Source organism: Marmota marmota, unplaced genomic scaffold, assembly GCF_001458135.2.
Source record: "Marmota marmota marmota unplaced genomic scaffold, marMar, whole genome shotgun sequence".
NCBI lineage: Eukaryota > Metazoa > Chordata > Mammalia > Rodentia > Sciuridae > Marmota > Marmota marmota.
The window spans coordinates 2,101,627-2,126,438 of NW_025999864.1; the positions used below are offsets into that span (position 1 = coordinate 2,101,627).

The window sequence follows — 24,812 nt, forward strand, 5'->3', positions numbered from 1 at the left end:
GGGACAGTCCACTAGCCAAAACCTTACACAGGTGCTCATCAACAGGTCATATGCAATTTGAAAACTTAGATCTGAGTGTCCTAGCAGTTTCTGTTGCCTCAAAAACTGAGGATCTTTACTTGGTAGTAAGGCATAAGAAAATAATTTCCTCTGTGGGTACCCATCAAAGGAGGGTGGATGGCAACCTCAAAAATATTCTCACTTCCTGGCTTCATCCTGGGAGACACACACTGAATACCCAGGAATGAAGTGACCTGATATCCAAGACCTACTTTCAGAAGGTTGAGCAAAAGGCAGAGGGAGAGGAGACAGAAAAGGTCATTCAGGAGGGTCTGATATTAAACACTGGTGAATTTAGAAGAAGAGTATGAGGGTGTTCATTATACTAATATAGTTTATAATTGACACAACTTTTTTTTTTTTTCAGGAGGAAAAACAGAAAAGAAAAGGGGTATATTCTAAAATCCAAAACACATTAAGTCACAAGGACTGTGACTCCAAAGGGTCACAACAAGTTAAATAATCAGCTGGGTCGACTGCCCACTGTAGCCTCTCCAGGCTCCCTGTCTGTCTGTACTGTCAATGGCTGCTGAGTCTTGGTCTTAGAGTTAAATACCATCTGTGTTTTAGTAAGCAGACAACCCAGTGGTTACATAAAAGGCAAAACTATAGCAATGAATGAGATGTGATACTGGAAGCCTAGGGACAGGGAACCAAAAGGGAAGTGAACTCTCGTCTTTATGAGTTGCAAGTGTGAAATGACGGCATTACTACCTTGTCAAGGATGAAAAAGACAAACTACAATGTACCCAGGGTGTGCCAGGAGCACCACTCTCATGCACAATACTAGATGCAGGGCCAACACCTTTCCTGGGAGCCACCACCTTGCTCCCGAGGCTCTGGATTTAGAAATCCAGACTTTACTTTTTTCAACTCTAACCAATGAAACTCTGTAAACATGGGTTAATGATGGGGGAAAAACCTAATGGATTAGAAAGTTTTATTGCAAGGTTGCTCAAATTTTAAATCCTATCCAACTGGGCAATAACACAGAAAATTTACATTTTTTGACTGGTTTGATTTACACAAACTGGAGTGAACTCAATTTATCAATTTGGATTTGCTCATTAATTGAGCAAATCTACTTTGCTCTAAAACTCCTTAAAATGTATTTGAGAACAGAGGACTAAGATGCCTATCATGCAAACAGACTATGATCAGGACAGAGCCTGTTTTAAGAAACTCTATACATACATACCAGATAAAGTCTAATGGGCTGTCATTGGCATTTAAGACCCTTGCTTTAACAGAGAACCCAAACTTTGAACAAATTTCCTAACAGTCCCAAGCATTTTACAAAGAACACCATCTTCTTGTGGGACTCGAGGGAGTGGTCCACGCTAACAAATGACAGGTCTTTAATGGGACTTCCATAACAGTTTTGAACTCCCAGAATCTATCAATTTGCAGATTTTTACTGAGGAACATCTGGTAATAAAAGTCGAACTATCTTTGCTCTCTCACTTATTTCCTAGTTACTTGGGTGGAAGAGAAGTTTTCAGTGCTAAGAAAGTAAACTAAATTCCAGGGAGGAAGTGTAAGCAACATGGCAGTTTTTCCTCAGTACAAGCAATCCTTTCAAAACTCAAAGAATACATTGCATTTCCTCCTACAGGACAAAGAAAAGGCAAAAGAGTGTTTAAAAAAAAGGGGGGGGAGGGGGATTTCAGGTAAAGACAGGAGGGACTATACACAAATGAGTAAATACCACCCAAACATAAATAAGAAAAATTTAAAAGCACATACTTTTTGAATCAGGAATTCCAACCTTAAATTATCCAATAGATAATACAAACCATTACTAAGGTTTATGTGCAAACTTTTTTTTTTTTAAAAGAGGAATGATTTGAAAACAATAAAGGAAGAGTTAAATACAGCGCTTCCGTTGTATGAAATATTTTACAGCAAGTCATTATACTAATATAATTTATAATTGACAACTTTTTTATTTCAGGAGGAAAAACAGAAAAGAAAAGTAAACTATATTAGTATAACGACTTGCTGTAAAAAAAATATATATATATATAGGGCAGTTCCATGCCCACCATTAGTAATGAACTCATAAGATCTGTTCTCAAATGGAGAGAACACTATGTACAGTGTGCTACCATTTCTGGGCATCTCTTAAAAGGAAAATATAGGCACACTCTGTATTTGCATAAAATTAATCTAGAAAGACACTTAAGAAATCAAAAGAAAGCAGAAGTAGTGGTTACTTCTATGGACACAAATCAGGGTCAGGGATAAGAGATTTTCAGCTTTTACTTTAATATAGTCTGAATTTCAATCAAGTTCATTATCACTTAATTTCTTAAGCCTACCTGTCCTAAAATATAAAGCTATTTATGTTTTGCAGTTCTAACATGGAGTCTGTGCATTATGTATTAATGAAGCATGAGTCTTGTGCTATCACTGCAAAGTGAGTAATAGCGGAGAAAGCTCAGCACTAGGGGTAGAGGTGAACAGTAAATAATAATAAACGATGGGATGGGGTACAGAAACAACCCAGGCCGCATCCTGGGAAAAATGCCCATGGGATACTCCTGCTTGTCTTCATCTACATCTTAAACTTGCCAATACACAAAGATCAGCTCTGGACAGGAAATGTGAACTTTTACAAAGTTCCTCAATAAGCAAATTCTGTTCTGACTCCTGATGCCCTCTGCAGAACCAAATCATGCCTTGATAACCCGATTCTTCTCCATTTACCTTCCCAGGTGACTGATCCAGGCATGAGAAATTTTTCCTACATCTGACCCCTGCCTTAAGCAATCGTTCCTCCCTGCTTTCCTGAACCTCCTCTCTTGACTCCAGCCTCTGGCTGACCTCATTTGCAGTTCCGGCTAATCCACCTTCCCTTCCAGGCTTCCTTTCCAACTCCAATGTAGATAGCCCCGATCCAAAAAGTACTTGTGAGTCTTCTGGCTCCAATAAGGGAAGGTCTAGAGTCTGATTCACTCAAGGTGTAAGTTAAAAGGCTCCTCAACACATTAATAAGATGCCAGTAAATTCCACTGAGGACAGGTGAAGGGTCTAACACATAACTATCTAAGAATCTAATAGATGGGAGGAAAAAAATGGGGAGCTGTTAGAGGGTTTGTTCTTCTCTTTGTACAAAGTAAACACAAAATGGGCTATTTGCCTTTCAACTTAGGGCAGAGAATAAAAGTAAGAAACAGGGGGAGGATGAGAAGGATGCATTTTGGAAGAATTTGTAGTCTATCTACAGGCTTTGCATCTTAATTGCTTCTTTAATGCCCAAGCCAAGTCTGGAAGTTTGCTTAACAAGTAGTGAATCTTTCTGCCCCATCTGGGTTTTAAAGCATGAAGACTATTGGCAAAAACATGTTCTAATGAAAAATTAAACAAGAAGTGATATTTTTGCAGGCTAAATTTATTCAAGTGAAGAAAGTTCTAGATTGGCATACTCCCTGGAAATTTAAAAATAATAATTATTTAAGCAGCACTGCTCCTTAAATTAACAGGTCTGATTCAAAATTTGGGTCTAAGTCCTCTCAGATCTGGCCCCATCTACTTCCAGATCCTTCCTCAGGCCGCATCCTATGGCACTCCAAACACACTCAACTTTTAGTTCCTCACACTTGTCATGCTTCTGTCACTTTCAGGACTTTTGAATAGCCTGCCTGTTCCCTTGACCCAGAACATTCTTTACCAGTTCTTTGTGTGATTAACTTTTTGTTTAAACTACACACAGATGATGGCAGTCTATGTGTCACTTCAAGGAAGCTCTCCCTGGCTGCCCCAAACTAGTTCAGTTCCGCTGGCCATATCCTCCTCTGAGAAACGCACATCTTTTGAAGCACTTTTCACAATTTTAATTCTGTAACTGTGAAATCAGTTGTTCGGTGTCTGTCTTTCCCTGCTAAAACATCAGCTCTACGAAGAGGGGATCACCCTCAAACCCTATACAGTGTACTTGACCCACAGAAGAGCCTCAGTAATATTTGTGAGATGAACAAAGATTAACCAATAGGGAAGAAATTAAATTTAAGGTGTGCAGCTTTAAACTCACCTTTAAGCAGGGGAAATGGAAAATAGCGCAGAGTAAAATAAAACCACCAGAGATAACAGAGCGGGAGCCTGAAACCGACCAGGTAGAGAAGTAATGCCAATTAAACTTGACTCTCTTTAAGAAGCTTCCGGTGGAAGAAAAAGGCTACAGTAATAGTAGGAATTCAAGAACTGATCAACTAGTCACAAGATTTATCCTAATTTAAGACCTTATATGTAATATAAAGTGCTACTATAGAAAAAGATAAGGGGACAAAAGATACTAGGAAAAGTATCTAACGTCAGCTACAAGTTCAAGTACTTTTATAGCAGTAAAGGAAACGTAGCATCATTATTTCTGATTTCTTCTGAACCTCTCTTAAATGCACTGTATGCCATTCAAACAAAAACAATAGTAATCTGTCCTTTTTCAAAAAAGTAAAGTTTACCATAATATCTTAATAATATTTCCCATAGTTTATACATAACATTAAGAAAGTATAAAAGAAACTCCCTTTTGCAGGGCGGTTGGGGAACAAAAACTAAAAACACCAAAAGTCAACTCAAAACATAAATGACAAATGGGAAAATTTTTTGCAACTCAAAACTGGAATAAAGGGCACATCACTATAACATACAAAGAGCACTTTCTTAGCAAAAAAAAAAAAAGTATATAGATAGATAGATAAGAAAGATCAAGGTTTCAACAGACAGATCAAGGTTTCAACAGACAAAGAAGAAAGATATGAACAAGGCAATCATACGAAAAGAAATGTAAACAGTTCCTACAAGCACAGAAAAAGGTTCCTCCAATCCCTTGAGAGAAATGTAAATACTATACTACAATGCCAACTTTAATTTACCAGCAAAGTCCAAATTTGAGCAAACCCTCTGATAGCACAGTATGGGGCCACAAGCACCCCTGTCACAACCCACTAATAGAAATGTAAATTAGAAGGTCACCAAGGAAAATGTCTATTCTAAGTACACATAAATAAAGCATTTGAGACACCAATGTCGCTTTCAGGAATTTACCCAGAAAGGTATATCATGGAGTAAAGGAATTCCTCCGGAGTCAGTTTGCTGGGTTTGAATTCTGGCTCTATGGTATGACTTGGGTCAAGTCATTTAACCCTCTCTAAGCCTACGTTTTCTTATCTGTAAAATGGGAATTATACTGGCTTCTTTAGAGGACTGATAAGAGGATTTAATGATTCAATACTGTATAAGGAAATTAATTAAGAAAGTGGCTGGTACATATGTGCTAGGGACCTATCCCCTCAGATATACTCAACCACATACAAAATGATCCATGCTCACAGTTAGTGCAAGAGTGTGAGGCCAAGCCAGGTGCATTCTCCCACACCTGCAATCCCAGCAGCTCAGGAGGCGGAGGCAGGAGGATCACAAGTTCAAAGCCAGCCTCAGCAACTTAGTCAGACCCTAAACATTTAGCAAGGCCCTATCTCAAAATAATAAATATAAAATGTAATATGAAAATAATAAAACTGGGGATGTGGGTCAATGGTTAAGCATCCCTGGGTTCAATCCCTCCCTGGTATACACACACACACACACACACACACACACACACACGAGTGTGAGGTCAAAGACTGAGAACAAAATATATGCACAATGGTAAGAAAGAATTACACGATAAATTACCATGCAACTGTGAAAAAGGGGAGCAGGAAATACTCAATGTACCAACAAGGGAAAAATCTCCAAAATATAATTAAGTGGGGGGAGGTAGCACAGAACAGTACACACTTTGGAGAATACTATGTGATCTCTTTCCTGTTCAAAAATTTCAATTAAAAAAAAAAAAAGTTGGGGGCCACAGCTCAGTAGCTCAAGCCCAAAGACTAGGCTTGATCCCCAGCATCACAAAAAAGAATAAAAGATTATTTTTAAAGGGCAGCCTTATTTCAAGCCTCAGGAGCTATTAACACAAATATATGAATTAGAAGTTCCCAAATTTTGTTGTTGGGTCAAAAGCAGTTGTGAAATTGCTTAGGAATTTGGGGATTCATTCCCCTTTGTTTCTAAGTGCTCCTCTACAGCCCCCTTTTTTCCTTGTCTAACAAGGACCTAGAGAAAGAACCCTGGCCTTGGAGTAGTAGGCCATCTACCTTGAAATCCCACCTGTCATGTTTATCAGCACTGTTCCCTGGCTGATCATTTCCTAACATTTCACCTGAGCCCTAGGGCCTTTGTTTTGACCATGAGCCTCTCACCACCTATCCCCCCAGACCTGCCATGAGACACAACTGAAATAATTACCACTCTCTAGACACCACCACAGTACAGAATTGGGAGCTGGAGATTCTGGGCAAACACTGCTTGTTTTTCACTGCCCCTGAGACTTCTGTCTGCACACACTGTCTACAGCATCCTGTCTTGTGCTATGGCACCTTAGTGGCTTCATACCTAACACCTCACCAGATTTTCTGAAAGCCACTGATGCTAGGTTAAGATTTCCCAAGGCATGATTTCCCCAGGGTGTTCATCAGACATTTCTCAGCTAAAAGCTTTCAGGAGAGACCACATAAGATGTCTCATTTCAGACTTCCTTACAGCAGAGCCACAAATGCGAGGTTTCCTGCTCCGTGCACACAAGGTGGCAACTTGAAATGCATACTGCTATGTGCCATGGGGGCTGGGACACCAGCCTGCATAGCTCAATGAGAGCAGAATCAGCATGACTCGGGGGATTGCTACCAAGAAACAGGGCAGCAGGTAAAAGATCCCAAAGCCTGTTGTCAACAGGTGAAGGGGGAAAATAGAGTTAAGAACCAATAGCCTCAGGGCACAGAGGTAAAGGCTTAAAGCAGAAGGGAAAAACAAGGATAATACATTTGAGCCTAGAAAAGCCTGTTTTTTGGACTAGGGATTGAACTCAAGGCCTCATGCAAGCCAGGCAAGCACTCTACCCCCGAGCATCATCCCCAGCCCTTTTAAAATTTTTAGTTGGAGACAGGGTCTCACTAAGCTGCCCAGATTGGCCTCAAACTTGCCATCCTCCTGCCTCAGTTCTGAGGAGCTGGAATTACAAGTGTGCACCAGCACATCCAGATTACTGGTTATCTCTCAAACACACATTTCCTAGGGGAAATACTGCCGATTTCTTTAGGTATAATAACAGTATAGCAATTATAAAGTCCTTATCAGAGATGCAAACTGACCTATTTACAGGTGAAACTATTTCAAGACTAATAAATTTAATAATCAGGGAAAGCTAATAGTTTGCAGATTCACTCTACTTTTATGTATGCTTGAAAATCTCCATAGTAAAAGAAAAAAATATGCAAAAGCCATTATCATCAGATAAACAAATTTCATAGAAGGACAATGTGAGTAACATATTCTACAAGTCTGATCACACGACCAACATTCAGAGCTGGGAAACAAGGCTTCAAGTCACTCACTTGGGCAGCCATTTCTCCTGCCAGGGCACCAGCATCCTCATCAGAGTTGGGGTATCTATCATTGAACCCAGGAACCATTAGCTCATCACAAATGCAACTGTTCTTGGCCACAAGCTCCTTTTCAGTGTTGCTGGGGCATAACAAGCTGCTCACCACTGGTTAAATGGTACATAATCTGTATAAGCAGCAGCCGGCCTGGAAGATATCCAGGTGCAGAGCTTTCCACTAAGTATTCCCTGTGGAGACAATGCACATCAGCCACAAACGACAGCATGAATGTGTGAGAAAGCATTCTATCAGAAAGGCTTCTTCAGAAGAAGGGACAGGAAGGTCTCAAGTACCAATCCAGCCATTGAGAGCTGCAGAGAATGCTCTAGGTGGAGCCTGCTGGTCCAAGCAGCTGCCTTTGTCCATGCTGTTGCTTCTCCCTGAACACCTTTTACTCACATCCTCTTGAGGGAATAAAAGTCTATGGGTCCTCCAATGTGTCATGTGTAAGACGTTCAATCACTATCCAGGTCAAACAGTCAATCCATTTTCATTTCTTCCTTTGCCAGTCCTGTCTCTGCCTCCACTGGCTTTCTCCTAGTCTAAAAGGTAGGGGTGACCTCTCTCTGTGATCTACAGCTCCAAGTTCCTAAAGTCAGCTAACCTACAACTGGATTCAGCAATGAGAGGTACCGGCCAGAAACTAGAAGGGAAAATTCAGGTTGTGGCTCTCTCATCTCCAGCTTGGAAATGCTGCCTGACCCACTGTGGTTCTAGCTTTCTCTGAATGATGGAAGCTCATAGTCTCCATTAACACCATCTCCCTCATCCTCCACAGGAGTGGGAGTAGTATCCTGCTACTGTACCCCAGGGCTATTCACTGCTACCTCCTAATGCCCACTTCTCAGCAACTCCACCACTGGAATAACCAATCCCCTGGCTACATTCTTATCCCTCGCTCTGGTTTCTTTCTTCCCTGTGAATCTTGAATGATAAAATGACCATCTTCCTTCACCCAGTGTGGCCATGCTTTACCACCAGTCTCCTCAACAGCCTGAGACCCTTCACCACAATCACAAGACCTTCCTGCACTTCAAGACAGGCAGAGCGCACGGGTATTACTAGTACTTGCCTCGCTCCCAAAGGGTATCTCAAGCTTGACACTTAGTAGGTGTCTGAAAACTGTTACATTAAATGAACTCATAGACATTTCATAATCTGTAAAAGTTAAAGGTGGACACAAGAAGGGTACAATTTTGAAAATACATTGAAGGGAGAGAAGGATTCTTCTGAGGAGAAAATGACAAGGATTCACCATCCAAAAATTAGGCAGCTACCTGAACTATAGGGCAAAGAAATTGAATTATTAATTTCTTTAAAAAAAAAAAAAAAAAGAAACAAAAGTGTTACATTGCGAACTCCTTCAAGGAATTCATGGACCCTCACAGTTGTGAGTGGTCACAGAAAGAGAAGTACAGAAGATAGGCTCAGAGCCATGCTGCCCAACCCTGGCCCCACGACCTACCAGCTGAATGACCTTAGCAAATTAACTTCTCTGTACTTCTTGTCTGTAAAGATGCAATAACTGTGCCACACAGTTTTGTTTCAAAGGCTTATAACTCAAGCTTGTGTACTTGACTTCATTAGTCATTATCTGTGGCATATGCCAGGGGTCTCAAAATCGATGGTCATCAGAGCAAAGTAAAAAAGTCTATGGAGCTATGAGGTAGAAGCAGCAGACAGAAGTGAGACCTGCAACAGAGTAGAGTGCCTGCCTTGCCAAGACACAGTGTCTCACAGGTCTTTCAGAACTTGAGAGCCAAGCTGGGCACTGTGGAGCACATCTGTAATCCCAGTGGCTCAGAACACTGGGGCAGGAAGATCACAAGGTCAAGACCATCCTCAGGAACTTAGCAAGAGCCTGCCTCAAAAAATTAAAGGAACAGGAAATGTGGCTCAATGGTTAAGGAGCCCTTGTTAAATCCCCAGTACCCCAAAAAAGAACAAGAGCCAAACCATTCACCTAGGCTGAACATTGGCACCAGATGCAAACTCCAAATCCTAAGCAAACCTTCTCAGTAAACAGGGAGCAAAATGAGGGCCCAAAAGGATACTTGACTGATGCCTGGTCCTGCAGACAGTGATGATGCTAAGAGGCCTAATTTTCCCTGTATCATCACAGGCCTAGGAGGAAAGGAGAAATGAAACAAGGCAGTTGGTAGCATGAGGCCAAGGACAGGGAGAAACCTGAGATCTCCAGTCAAAGACTCTGCAGATAGAGAGATAAGGAAGTTGGCAGTGGAAGGGCAGAAGGAAAAGCAAACTGCGAGCAGCTAAGAGCAGGTAACATCCTGCAAAGACTCAAGAGCCCACTAAGGAGAAGGATGCTGGCATCTTTCAAGGCATCAATCTAGGGAGGAAAAGGAAGAAAAAAGGCCAGGAAGCAAATTCATAATCTTAAATAAAGAGGAAAAGGGAAGTTCCATGCTAAACATGTCCTGGGGGCTTTCACTAAGCAATGTCATTTAGCCACAAAACCAGAGAACTTAGATAAAATGATCCCGTTTTATAGAAAAAAAGCAAGGTAGCTTAGAGGCCAACTCAGCTGCCCCAGGATCAGCTAAGAAGGAGCAGAACTATGATACATAGCTCAAGTCTTCCAGGGTTTCAGACTTCTAGAAAAATACTGGATTAAATTTAAAGTTCAGGGGCTGGGGATATGGCTAAAGCGGTAGCGCACTCTCCTGGCATGCGTGTGGCCCGGGTTTGACCCTCAGCACCACATACAAACAAAGATGTTGTGGCCGCCGAAAACTAAAAAAATAATAATAATAATAAAAATATAAAAAATAAATATATTTAAAGTTCAGATAAATGACAAATAATTGTTAAATATATGTAAATTCCAGGCAATATTTGGGACTTACATATGTTTAAAAAATGTTTTTATAAAAACAGCTATGCATTCTGTTTATTTGCTAACTGTGGCAACTCTGATTTCCAAGTCTTTCCCCATTATACCAAGTTCTCCCCCACCCCCCGAAGAACCCTAGGGTGGAAAATGAAGAAAACTGAAGAGAGAGATAATCCACACAGATGGCCTAATAGGAGATGCTAACTGGTAACACATTAAATTAAAAGCAGAAAGCAGTGGAATCTACAGGGGACTTTGATACCTCGATAAAGAGTACACATACTTATGGAAAGCAATAAAGCCTACTGGCTTCCATTGTGGGCTAACAAGGGAATCCCAATTCCCTTTCCACATCACCCAGCAGGCACCATTGACCCAGAGCTTTAAGGCTCTGGCCAAGTAAAAGCCAACCAAATAAGGGACTACTGTCACTAGTGACAATCTTCCTTACCTGAAAAAGAGTTCAATAGGAAGGCAATCGAGACAAGGAGTATGGAAGAGAGGAAGACAGAGACCCAAGGCTCCAGTCTTGGCAAGAGCCCTGCACTCCTGGCAGATACACAACAGCAGAAGCGGTGAGGGCATGCCTGGGTTCACCACGGCTAACATCCTGTCCCCGCAGTACCAGCTGAGTCCTTGAACCAGACAAAGTGGACTCCTTGCCCTCTCTTGCCATTCTCAACGCCTTTACATCAGCCCAATAAAATCAAATTCATGTCTTGGTACAAAAAGCAATTTCAACCTTAAAAAGTCCCGGGGCTACCAATACTACTGCTAGAGCAATCCAGAGGCAACAGAAAGAAAACAAGTCATCTGAGGAGTTCCCTGCAAACAGAGATACCACTGCCTCCCGCAGACGGGGCTCTGGCTCCAAACCTGGCATGTCCTTCCACCCTTTAGGTACTGCAAGCCTGCAAAGTCAGTCAGTTTCAAAGATATTCATGTTTTGGTTTCTGTTCTTTAAACCAGCAGCTAAGCAGAAGTTGCACTAGGGCGTTGCCCATCAAAGTCCACCTTCTGGTATCTATACCCTCACAAACAGGGTCAAAAGCCAGATGTCAGAGAAGCTGGCTTCAACAGTCTTCTGTCTACCCACAGTACTAACCCCAGGAAAATGGGGCAAAGGTACATATTGGCTCCTTTTTCAAGAAATGATGCAAAAAGCCCTAAAACTGACCTACAAGGAAAAAAAAAAAAATCTTTTAGGAAGTATATGCTCCTGCAGTCCTGTTACCTTAACAAGGCCACATGGGCTACTTTAATCCTGACTCACCACACCTTGGGAAATGAGGCACGTTCCCCGGCAACCCCAAGTGCCAGAGAAATGTAGACCTTAAGAAGCCAGGCTGTGGCATTCCCCACTCAGGTCCACAGGCATCTTAGTGCTGTCTCAACCCTCCTCTCTCAGCATTCGGGAGATTATTTTTCTACCATCATCGTATAGGATCATCTGGAACAGAGTTAATTTTGAAATGTACTTTGGGCAACAACAGTGTGAAGATGGGTTGGGTACCAATAATCTTTAATATCATTTTCTCCAGGAATAATTCACAAATCAAGAAAACGCTTTTATGTATACCATCTCATTTGGTGCTCAAAATAGCAGTGTGGTACAAGCACATATCAACCCCACAGACTGCTATTTTAAACCAAGAGCCCAAAACTCTGATAAAATATTAAGGTGGCTAGAACCTCAGTTGCCTAGAACCTCAAGTTCCATAGGGCTTATACATCATCCACTGTGCCACACTCCTATCCTACTGTCCCACTGCCCAGTGACCAACACTAGGGAAGGGAGAGGGCCACCCAGGACAGACACTAAAAGTAAAACAGATTCACAAGGTGCTCATAATCCTGTGCAGTGATTTAAAAAAAAAAAAAAATCCTACGGCTATATGTCACAATATGGATGCTGAATATTAGTAAACGAATAGCAATAAATCGAAGCTAGACACACAAAATACTCTGCACAGTTCCAATTATATAAGTTCAAACACTAACAAAATGTATATATATTGAAAGGAGTTAGAACAGAGTGAATTTTGGGGAAGTACTGAGAACATAGAAGTCTCAGGAATGCTGTATTCTTAAAAAAAATAAAGTAGCATAGTAGTTAGGCAATAGTTAAACCAGGGAATTCATTTTTTTAAATTCACTGAGCACTATCTAATAAATCTGTATGTTCCAAGGTACACACCTATAATCCCAGCAATTCAAGAGGCTGAGGCAGGAGTATTACAAGTTTGATGACAGTCTAACCAACTCAGCAAGACCCTATCTTAAAATAAAAAACAAAAAGGGCGGGGAATGTAGCTGAGTGGTAGAGATCCCCTGAGTGCAATTCCCAGTCCTGCAAAAACAAAAATTTGTTTTTAAAAAAAAAAAAAAAAAGGTTTGCAAAGAGTAAATGTAGGCGCTCCCAAAATAAATTTCACAGACTTTATTGAACCACTACTGTGTTAAGACTGTGGAGAAATACAAATGATCTTTCAAACAGCAGAGACTTTATGTACCAGTCACCACTCAGGTGTGATCAGACTCTGTTGGACCACTTACTGCAATCTTTGAGGTATTGCTGAGACTCCCTGTACCTCATTTCTTCATCTGTGACAGGGAGCTCACAAAGGATTGTTTAAAGAATTAAATCAGTTCCAAACAAAAAGTTGAGAACTGTACCAAGAAAGTAAGGTTGCAATATGTAACTATTGTTACCATGGAATAAGACCTATCATCTTACAGCTGAGACATAGTTCAGAAGGAAAACAAACGTCTGTACTAAGCAGCCAGAATAGATTTCTAAATGGCAGAAATGCTCCTACTGGTCCCTGGCCTTCTTCCTCTCCAGCCTTAAGTAAGAAGCCAGAAGCAGAATCCACCCACATGTGCCCACCTGGACACCACTCTCCTTCTTCCATGCTTCATTTTTCTCTGGACAATTAGGTTCTGCCTGGATGTGGGAAGAATATCTTTTCCAGTCACCATTCACCCTCCCCCACAACTGATTCCTCACCTTCTTCTGGATTAACTTCAATTTATCCTTTAGGTCTTGGCCAAAAAAAATAAATTAAATTAAATTAAAGAAAATTCCCTCTTTTCAGAGCAAGCCCTCTGACTATGATCCCACTCCTGGATCGAGTCAAAGCCCTCCACCAATTGACCCAGTACAATCTCATCCTAGTTGGTACATATGGACATAGTACCTGGCATACAGTAGATTCTCACTTTATTTGTTAAAAAATCCACTTGTGCTGTGCTAACTGGACCATTTTTAAGTAGCAGCTATAATATAAACACAAAGAAAGAAACTGATACCTGACTGGGAAGAGGGGAGGTAAGAGCCAGACGGTTACACTACAGAGGTAGCAACATACTGGGGTATGTAGGACAGGGCAGGTGGAAGTAGGAAAACTATAGCCCAAGAGCAATAGAGACAGAAAGGGGAGCAGATCATCCCCCAAACTGGCTGCTGCTTTTGCAAGATAGGGCGCTGGCTACCCCTGGCAATACTCCCTCAGGCCCAGCATCCTGGGCATTTGCTGTAGTAATGGGGTAATCCTGAGTACCCTAACTAAGGAAGAGAACTGTGTAGAAACCACTAGGAGGAAAATGCCTACACCCAGATGAAGAGAAAATAGTCCCTAATTTATATCCCAACTTCCTCCTAGAGGCTGTGCTTCCTTGTCCTTAAGCTCTAGAGCCAGAATTAGGCTCAAATCCCAGCCCCACCTGATAACCTCAGACAAATTAGGCAACCTCTCTGAGCTAAATTTTCAAGATTATAGCACTGGATAACAGTAGTACTGATCACATAGGATTGTGGTGAGAATTAAAAGCGAAGATGCCTGCAAACCTCTTCCAAAAGTGTGTGCCCCAGAGTGAGCACTGGCTAAACATTAGCTGTTACGGCAACACAGAAGATTTGGAAGGGGGACAATGCTGGTGATAAAAATTCTTCAAGCTTTTTTGTTCCTCCAAGTTTTGTTAAATTATGGTTCATTCAAAATGCTGTCAATGCTATGAAAAGTGCTGAACGTCTGGAACACTTTTCAGAAAAAAAAATAAAAAGCAACAGTCATCCGTGAGGTGTCGGGTGTTAGGACAAAGTCCCTGCTCCTGGAGGACAAGCCCTCACTGTAGGTTATTCCCTCATCCAGCACTGTCCAAATCTGGGCGATTATGCTCAAAACACATGAGGGCATCAGGTGCCACGCCTAGGGCTGGGGTACCATCCGTGTTTGTTACATGACAGAAGAACTAGATGCTGGACAGCCAATGGGGCGATAAAACTTAACCTGGAACAAGATTTATCAACAGCATTTTTAATTGAAACACATTAGGTCCCAAATTATAACTTGAATTCCAGGACAATATAAAACAGCTGCTTTTGTAGACCAGAGAAATTTTTTCCTTTAAAAAATAAAAACAGTAGGCATAGAGGTTACAAGAAGGGGAAATGGGGAGTGACTGTTCAATGGGTAGAGTTTCTGTCTAGAAATGGTTTTTTAAAATTCAGAAATGGGCAATGGTTATAAAGCCTTGCATGTACTTAACATCACAGAATAGCACACCTTAAAAATGGCTAAAGTGTTTTGTTCAGCTTTTTCACTGCTGTAACCAAAGGACCTGACAGGGACAATTAGAGGAGGAAGTTTATTTGGGGGCTCACCGTTTCAGAGGTTTTAGTCCACCCACAGATGGCCAACTCCATTCCTTGGAGCCTGAGATATGGCAGAACATCATAGAAGAGTGTGGCAGAGAAAGTGACTCAAGATATCACACCAGGAAGCAGAGAGAGAGAGAGATTCTCCTCACCAAGGACAAAATATAAACCCCAAAGGCACGCCCTAAATGATCCACTGCTTCAGCTACACCCTACCTGCCTACAATTACCACCAAATTAATCCCTCTCAGGGGATTAGTGCACTGATTAGGTTAAGACTCTCATAACCCAATCATTTCACCTCTGAACTTTTCTTGCACTGTCTCATACATGAGCTTTTAGCTAAACCTTAAATAGCTAAACCTTAGCAAAAAGATAAATTATTTGTTATACATGTTTTACTACAACAAAAAATTTGCAAGGAAAAACAGATCACCAGCCCTCTTTAGGTACCCCAGGTTATCTCTCCAGAATAAACACCATGCATTCAAGGTTCACAATGGTAAACAATTACTATACTTTCCCAAAGACACTGCTCCTTACCAGGTGGTGATGGGACCCTGAAAAAGTCCAACTGTCTACTTTATGGAGTATATAATTAAAAGTGTATTCTTTGGGGTAACAAAGATATTAAAATGATTTAGCCTTTATCCCCCCTTCCCTCAAAGTTTACTTTCTCTATAATCTGGAGCCTCTAAATGAAGTTAGGCATACAACGTTTTGACTCAGCAAATATCTGTTTGGATAAATTAAGGCCTGTCAAGTGAAGAACCCCTCTCTCCTTCTCCTCCCACCAAAAAAAAAAAAAAAAAACTCAAAACAGAATGAAAATATTACCATGTGACTTAATTTATCAGGACTATTGAAAAAAAATCACCACTGATGTGAAAATAATTTCATAAATTGAAGAATTATCTATATTAAACACAAAGTGTAATTATTCCCTCAATCCATTCCTTTTAGCCATTCTAATGCAATCTCACAAGGCAGACAGCACAAAAGGTTCAAACTGTTCCCTTCTGAAAGCAACACATGAAGTGTTTCATCCAGGTAACCAAATTTCTAAGAACTTTCTTTAGTTCGCCCATAACCCATGCTGTTTTCATTCTTTTATTTCCTCTTTCCTTCTATGGAAAAAATTTTTGAATGATGACCTGTGTCTGGCTTATCATCCCACCTCTGCTCCTCGGCAGAGCAGCCTCCACTGATCCTCAGTACCTGGAGATGCCCTGGTGGGTATTAAGCAGATCACTCTGGACACACACCTGGCACCGCCTGAGGCTAGATTGATCTGAACAGATGCATGGAATATTAGCCCATCAATCAGCACTGCTTTTTTAACAAGTTGGAATTCAAAACTGCCCATAAAATAGTTCTCTCTAATTAATTTTGCCATAAGAAGTCTTTGCTTTGAGTTTCAGATTAAAAACATAGGAAATTGGATCCCTCCAACAATACTCCATGGAAGATACATGGGTGGGCCCCAGAGTATAACAGGAATAGAGGGAATAAACACCTAGATAATTTCAGTTTAACTGACAGATGCAAATTATAAAATTACAACATCAATGGCATTTCTTTTCAATCATTACCACATAAAAGCAAAAATTAAAAGCAAACAAAGAGCCTCCCTATACCACCTCAGCTTAAACTGAGCAACAACAGCTCTCCCCATCACTGCCTTACAAAACAAACAACAAGCTAATTAACTGTGTGTGAATCTGACATATTGTTTTCCTTAAAGGTATTCACAGAGATGGATAAACCTCATTTTGGAGGGCAAAAAGTTAGAACTGCCCTTCCTCACAATCCCTGCAGGAGTTGGTATAACTGCCTTTCTTGTTGGCATAGGTCTGTTGATTATCAACCTTCCTGGATGGAGAGAAAAGGACTGTTGGACAATAATGGCCTGCTCACCTGACAAGGGCCAAGCTGAATGAAAGTCAGGTGTGATCCTTGCAGGCTGCCGGAGGAGCCCTGACCTTCCATTGGCTGTTTCTGAGCATCTGGCACATAGTAGGTCATGCATAAGCACTTGAAAGCTGAATACTGCCTATTTAAGGTTTTTATTTATTATATATCATTTTCTGCCTTTACCGAAGAATCGAAGATGTGGAGAGTGGGGGGAATCACAGAAAATTTCCCAGAATTAAATAAACTAGTATCAAAATGAATTTCAAAAACTAAATTATACTCCATGCATCAGATCTTGAGACAAAAGGAGGATTAATTCTTAACCATCAATCGCACTGTTAACCCCCCCACACTTTTTTATGCATTCTAAAAGAGAACTTAAACAAAATGATGTTTGCAATTTACTGGTATGAGGGTTGATATAAACTTCACAACTATGGATCTGACAGCCATAAAAGATAAGAAAAATTGACATTGACAGTCTTGGGGAAGTAGGACGAGTGTGCAAGTTAACACTACTCCAAGATCCTGATGATTAGAAATATTTTCCAGAGCATTAGTTTCTCTGTCAAGAAAATTGCAACCACCACCAAGCAGGAACATACTGAACCTGTAAGCATTTACTTTGCTAGCTTTGACAATAATTCAATATGTCTAAAAGCAACCACACTGTGATTAAAAACAAAAAGCAACACCTACCCACAGAGGAAAAAATTACACAGAGGGTACAAGAAAGATTACTGTTACTCCTTGCTCAGCCTTGCTGCAGTTTAAAAGGAAGGATTAGCATTTCTAGGCGTAAACTCAATTATCTCTGCAAGTCAAGATTTAAGGAGGGGGGGATGACCCACAGAGAACATAAATAAATACACAGTTGTATCAACACCCCACCTCCACTCTGCAAGTCACATGTGGACATCTACAAGAACTCAGGTCTCTGGATCCTGTTTTCAGACACTTCCCCAACCAGAGATTCAGGTCACCTTGTACTTGCAATGATGCATCTGCCTATGCTGGTCCACAGTTGTTTCGCAGGGGTGGCTATGGAACATTTCAACATTTAAAAAAAAAAGTCATAGGAAACTCCTGGAATGATATGTACATCATCAAAATCAAGGCAGCAAATCTGAACATGAACACTTCCAACATGGCTACTTTTTTTCCCTAAGCTTTGTGACAAAAAGCCTTGGGAGGGTGAACCTGAAGACACTTTGTCCCCTCTTTCAGATGAAATGTAACAGGAATATCCAGGTATACGCTACAAGGTAGCCCACAATATGGCCTACAAAATCACCCATGGCTAGAAGGCAAGGGCTGAGGACACACACTGATTGCAGTAGTCCCCAACGTATACAGTGTATCCATTCATCCATCCAGTATTTACCCATCAATAGTAAACACGGTATTTGTTGTTAAGGCAAGAGAGTGGCTTCATGAACACAAGGTACAAGTGAGAGTATTAGCATACTCACCCCAAGAGGAAGAAGAAAAAAAAAAATCACACACACCCCAGTGCCTTTGGAACCAACTCAACAACAACCCTCTGAGTATCTCCCACCTGCTAGGTACTAAGGAATTTGATGAGGGAAGCAAATTCTGTCCCCAAAGCAACTTCCACATCTACTGATGAAGATCTGTGTGGTAGTGGGTAAGTGACAAGTTCTATGGACCTGCCTTAGAAGGCACATACGCCCCAGTGTGGCTGACAAAGTGGTAGTGCCAGGGCAACTGTGTAAGAGAGGTAGCACAATCTATTTGAATGTACAAGATACAGGAAAGGGAGGAATAGGCAAGAGCATTTAAGGGCAGGAGTACATCCCTAAAGAGCCAGGGAAAAATGAAATTCTGGAACTAGTAGTTTAAACACGTGAGAGCTTTGAGATCGCTTGTGGGCTAAATTCATGGGAAAGATGTGGCTGTGAAGCGAACGGCAAGCAGGGGTTAATCATGCAGAGCCTGGTAAAGCACCAAGAAATTTACCCAGTTCCAGTGGGCAATGGGGAGCCATTCAAAGTTTTTAAGCTTTGGATGTTTTGCTTCAGATCAGTCTCCCTGGTTTTGAACAACACTCCCCACGAACCAGATATTGTGGATTTGCTAGCTATTTCCCATTTCCAGCAAATAAACAAGAGGAGCACTATAAAAGCCCATCATAACCTCCTTAAGGCTTTAGGGTTTTTTACTTTTTTAAATTAAGTTCAACGAGATTACAGGAAATACAGAAGATGCCTACAAATGTGAGAAACTGTAGACAAAACACATGAGAATAGCCTCTTTAACATGACTTGTGTACAACAGACCTGTGAGGTCATATTTTCCTCAAAGTTGTGTCTAAAGTTGGGTGTTTCCATAAGAATCTAAGAGATTTTTTTTTTTCTTCTATGAAGGAAAAAAAGACACCACGCCTCTGTATAAGAGCAATGTCAATCGAATGGCTTCCAAGAGTCTGCCAAAATGAAGACTTAAAAATGGAAAATAACACATTAGGCTTCCAGAGTAAATAATCTAAAATGCACACTAACTATAGGATGCCATTTACTGATTAAAGAAACCATTTCACTATTGATGTTTAAAATGAGTTTTCTAATCATGACATACCAACATGTTTTTCTACTATCACTTCAAAACAGTTGCATTTCTATATTTCCCTAAACTCTTATAATGAAGAATTTTATAATCAGAAAGACACCCAAACACTAGCAATTTATTATAGGCCTTTATTTCCAAAACCAACACAGGCTGAAGGTCTGAACCTGCCTGGAAAGGTACCCACTCTGGGGAACCAGCCGAACCCTGCTCACACACCTAGAATAGCACCAGCTAGCTGAGAACTCTGCAGCCTTTCAATTATTGCTCACAGAATTACTGCCCACCACTGTATTTGCTCACCTTCCCATTGATCATCACCACCACAACCACCCTTTTTTTTTTGGGGGGGGGGGGGTACTAGGAATTGAACCCAGGGGTGCTTTACCACTGAGCTACAGCCCCAGCCCTTTCTATTTTTTTCAGACAGGATCTCACTAAGTTGCTGAAGCTGACCTTGAACTTGCATCTTCTCCAGAGTGTGGTGAAAGGCACTATGCCTTCCTGAACATGCTCAAGGAAAAGGAAAGATAGCTATAATCACCTTTAGAGTTCATCATTCTGAAAGTTAATATCATAATTAGAGGAACTAATAAGAGCCAGGAAGACCAGTAATAGGATTATGGTACCACCTTCCCCTCAATTAACTAAAATAGTGAAAACAGCAAGGCCTGTACTTCATTGAAAATCTAGGCCTTGTCACAAACTTCCCAGGCAGCTATTAGCAAGGGCAATGCTTAAGTCAGACGTGTCATGAATTGTACAGCTTAACCTTGCCATAAACTATGGCACAGTGTTGTTCAATGGGTCCTCATAATCCAGGACCCATTTCAGAGAGTCATAAATATCTCCTCCAAAATTCCTAACTGAGCAGTGGAACCCACTCCAACACAACTGGGATTCTAGGTGGGTTAACAAAACCCTCCAAAATTTGATGGCATCTCTTTTCTACATTTGTCATTTAGCTCCTTAGTTAGGAGTTATGCCAAGTACTAGGGAACCAGGTAAACCACAAGCAATTTTATCTCCCTCAACATATTAGAGATTAAAGAAGAACTGAGAAGTTTCTGTTACTTACAGACTGTCATGTGGAACACTTTACAAACTTTACTCAGTAACGCCACAGAACACTTCAAGTATCTTTGGTTGGATGTCAGTTTTAGTTGAGGTTAAGTGCTAAGAAATAAAGCCACCATCTTACACATTCTTCCCACCAAGTATTCAGAAGGCCTCTGATCTTACATACCAGGAATGAACATGTTTGTCCCTGCAAAGCCAACATGTTTGTGTACTATGTACAGACCTACTTATAACATGGTCAAAGTATCAAACAGATAACCCTTTCATAGTCTCTCCAACCCCCCCAATCCTTCCCTCCCAAACAAACAAAACACCCTGAATTGCTCAGTGTATGCAAGAGGCTAAAGATTCTTTCCCATGTTAAGTTTACTACTTTCCATGATTTACAATCTCCCAGAGACTAACATTCTCATTTACTCACTCAAACCTTAAATAAATGGCCTTCACCAAGATCCCACTCTTCTCAAACCCCACTCAGCAGTCACTCTTGGCCAAGAAAGCTGGAGGCTTGGAAGTGGCTGCCTCTGCAAATTCCTCCCCCTTCCTACCAAAAGGGCACTTCAAGAACTTTACAGTCTGGAGATGCATGAATGTTGATCCAATTTCATTCACCAGGACTGGATTTGAGCATGCAAAGTGTCTTTCTATAATCAATTGCTATTTAGGTTGCCAATCACACTGAAATTCTGGTGGAAACCTGCTATCTACACAAATCAAGAATGCCATCTAGTTTTCTATGAGCCAGCATTGGGGAAACACACACACACACACACACACACACACACACACACACACACTTCTCCACGGAAGACGCCTTCCTGGCATAGGGGCATCCTAAATTTGTCCCATTTCATTTCCAGGGTGGGATTGGATTTTAGACCCATCCCCAAATTCATCCGTGTCTCTCTCTCTCTCTCAATCTGAGGATTCAATCTAATCAGCCACTGTACAGCAGCTCTGGCAATTTATCCCCTTAATTTCTTGACATTTTCTTCTCTGCTCTTGGCTGGGAAACTGTTTTGATCTGAATAGGGTTGTCTGTGCGGGGATTCTGCATGTTAATGATGTGGAGCTGGCAGGGATGTTAGGTGAGAGCACACAGTGTACTTTTTCTAGTTACGTTTCGCCTCATCGCCCCTATAGGGGCCTTTCTAAACGCCTACCACAACAGAACAGAGACCTACAGACCTAACCTTACCCTCTTCTGGGGGTTTTCAGGTGTCAGATAGAAACAGAACAGACGACCTGTTCTCCTGTCAAATATCTGGTCTCAGAAACAAGATACTCCTAGCCACTCCACCACCACTGAAGAAAACATACCTACATCTTGCTCACAGTAGCTACCCTTCACCTTGGTTTCAGCCTCAACCCAATCCCAGCCAGTGAGATGCTGCTCTCTCCTGGCTATATACTGCCCATTCCTCAACCCAAGGGAAGGGCTTCCAACCGAGGTGGGAGCAGTAGCTCTGGCACCCGCCCTTCCCTCTCAATCCTGGCCAGAAAACTCCACTTCCCGGATTCCGGGCCATTCTCTCCCGCCCCCTCCCCGGGCGATCCAGCTAGCGCGGTCCTGATGCCAGCTGGGTGCCCAGCCCAGCTGCGCACCGCCCCCCACAACAAGCCAAGCCCCTAGAACAGAGCTCAGCTTCCCCCCTCTCCCCCAACTCGGGTTCCGCACATTATGGACTCATCGCTCAGGCACAAGAAGACTGAAAAAGTCCCACCCCGCCCCCAGCCCAGCCACGCCACCAGGATTCAGCCCTGCCCCGAAGGGGCCTCCTCCCAGGGGCGAAAAGGGACCTGGGTGGTTGCTCCATTAGCCTTCTCCCGCACCCCACGAGTGTCCTGGTCCACCGAGGAGGACAGATCCATGGGGTCCCAAAGGGTGACCTCCCTCCGCTAGGTCTCCGCGGGCAATGTGCTCGCCGCGGGTCCCTTGGAATCTGGGGGAGCCCGAAGGCTGCCCAGGTCTGGGTGCAGTCCCTCCCGAGGGCGGGAGGAGGTCGGCGATGCGGCGCGCCCCCGGGGAGCACTCACGATGGTCACGCTGGCTTTGCGCAGGTCGCGGTTCTCCTCCTGCAGCGCCTTGCACTTCAGTTTGTAGGTCTCCAGCTCGATCTTCAGCACCTTGTTCTCCTGCTGCAGCGAGGCCAGGCGGTTGGTGAGCTCCTCCAGGCGGAACGGCGAGATGACAATGCCCCCCGACTTCCCACCGCTGCCGCCTCCGCCGCCGCCACCACCGCCGCCGCCGCCCGAGGTCGATGAGCAGGACGACTGCATGGCGGCCAAGCTGCTGCTGTTGCCCCCCGCCCCGTCCGTGTCGCTCTCGCTGGCGCTGTCCGCCATGGCCGCCGCGAGCTGGGGAAAGGAGGTGGAGGAGGAGCAGGGAGGCGGCGGCGGCGAAGGCTGGGCTGCGAATGAGTGGGCGCCGGGCAAGCACAGGGGAGCGCCGAGCTGGGCGCCTGGCACCAGGGCGCAGACTCCGAGCGGCGGCAAGAGAAAGAGAGGGAGCTTCCCGCTGCCAAGGGACCTCCTCTGCCAGAGAACAGAGACCCCGCCCGGGCTCGGGCAGTATTGCACTAGGGCTCGCTCCAGCCCGGCCTGGCGCGCTCGCTAGGCCGCCCTGCAAAGCTTGCCAAGAGCTCNGTGGAAGGACATGCCAGGTTTGGAGCCAGAGCCCCGTCTGCGGGAGGCAGTGGTATCTCTGTTTGCAGGGAACTCCTCAGATGACTTGTTTTCTTTCTGTTGCCTCTGGATTGCTCTAGCAGTAGTATTGGTAGCCCCGGGACTTTTTAAGGTTGAAATTGCTTTTTGTACCAAGACATGAATTTGATTTTATTGGGCTGATGTAAAGGCGTTGAGAATGGCAAGAGAGGGCAAGGAGTCCACTTTGTCTGGTTCAAGGACTCAGCTGGTACTGCGGGGACAGGATGTTAGCCGTGGTGAACCCAGGCATGCCCTCACCGCTTCTGCTGTTGTGTATCTGCCAGGAGTGCAGGGCTCTTGCCAAGAGCTCGGAGACCCGCCCGCCGCCGCCTGGCGACAGCCGCGGTTTGGAAACGCGCCGGCAACGCGGGTGCGGGAGAACCAGGCCTGCTCCGCACCGCCAGCTAGCCGGCCGCACGTGTTCCGAGAGTGGGCCTCCGAGCCCCCTACCCCAGTAGCCCACAGCTGCCCAGCCTCTTCCGGGCTCGCGCCCTCTCCGGGATCAAAAAAAAAAGGCTCCACCAACCCCACAGGTGCTGGGGACACGTGGAAAGGTCAACCTGGCTCCCGCATCCAGCCCCCACCGTATGGTGGCCCCATCTTCCGCCGGCTGTGTGCGCGCGTGTCTCCCTCTGTCTGTTTCACCCATACACGCAGTTTTATCTTAACAGCGTCCCAAGTGCTCGACTGTGAAGCTTTGGATAGAGCTAAGAGAACAGAAAGTTCCCCTGCAATGGGCCGAGTAGGGTGAAACAACAGCAGCCACAGGTTAATCTTGTTATGAAAAGAATTTGCAGAAGAGACACACCGCCCTTCAGTAATGTCATAAAAGCACACTGTGCTCAATTGTTTAAACAAGTTACAACTTCTTTTATTCCCCGTTTCTCTTTGCATTTTGCAAACATTTCCAGTACATCTCACGCAATAGGATTAAGACACTAACATTTGTCAAAGAAAAGAGAAACATCTTGTGGAAGGTTTGAAACACATCTCAAGTGCCAATTTTCCAAAGTAACTGCAGACATAACATTATGCATTATGCTATACAGTCATGATTAAGTGAGAGAACAACATAACTATTACCCTTCTTTGCTATCTTCTTGCTCACTCCTAGAAAACTTCAGTAAATAAAAATAAAACAGATTAATTACTATAATATGGTCTAATTCAGAGTTCCAGCATTAAAAAAGCCTAAGAAATTCAAAATAAAATACTCTTACCCCCCTTCCCACTCCACAACAAAGGTTTGCAGGAAATTGGCCCAGCAGGTGAGATGATTCTAAACACTTAACTCTGTTAACACAAAACAGCTTTAACTTATGTATAAAAATTAGAAAGTGAAACCAACCAGGCTAGTTTTATTATCCAAGTTTAGTCAATGGAAGAACAAACATATGGAAACAGAAAATAGGAAGAAAAAAAAGTGTAAAAAGTTTTCTATTGTTTTGAACTGTTGCAAAGGTTT

At 42.8% G+C, this 24,812-nt stretch overlaps 1 protein-coding gene across 1 annotated transcript in view; it reads right to left on the minus strand.

Moving 5' to 3' along the window:
- Ccdc6 (coiled-coil domain containing 6) overlaps nucleotides 1-23,257 on the minus strand; it is a 272,197-nt gene extending 248,940 nt beyond the window's left edge. Inside the window, exon 1 of the mRNA XM_015504671.2 lies at nucleotides 22,679-23,257. Coding sequence (XP_015360157.2) covers nucleotides 22,679-22,987 — 309 coding nt within the window. The 5' untranslated portion in view covers nucleotides 22,988-23,257. The remainder of the gene's footprint in view (nucleotides 1-22,678) is intronic.
- Nucleotides 23,258-24,812: the final 1,555 nt, after the last annotated feature.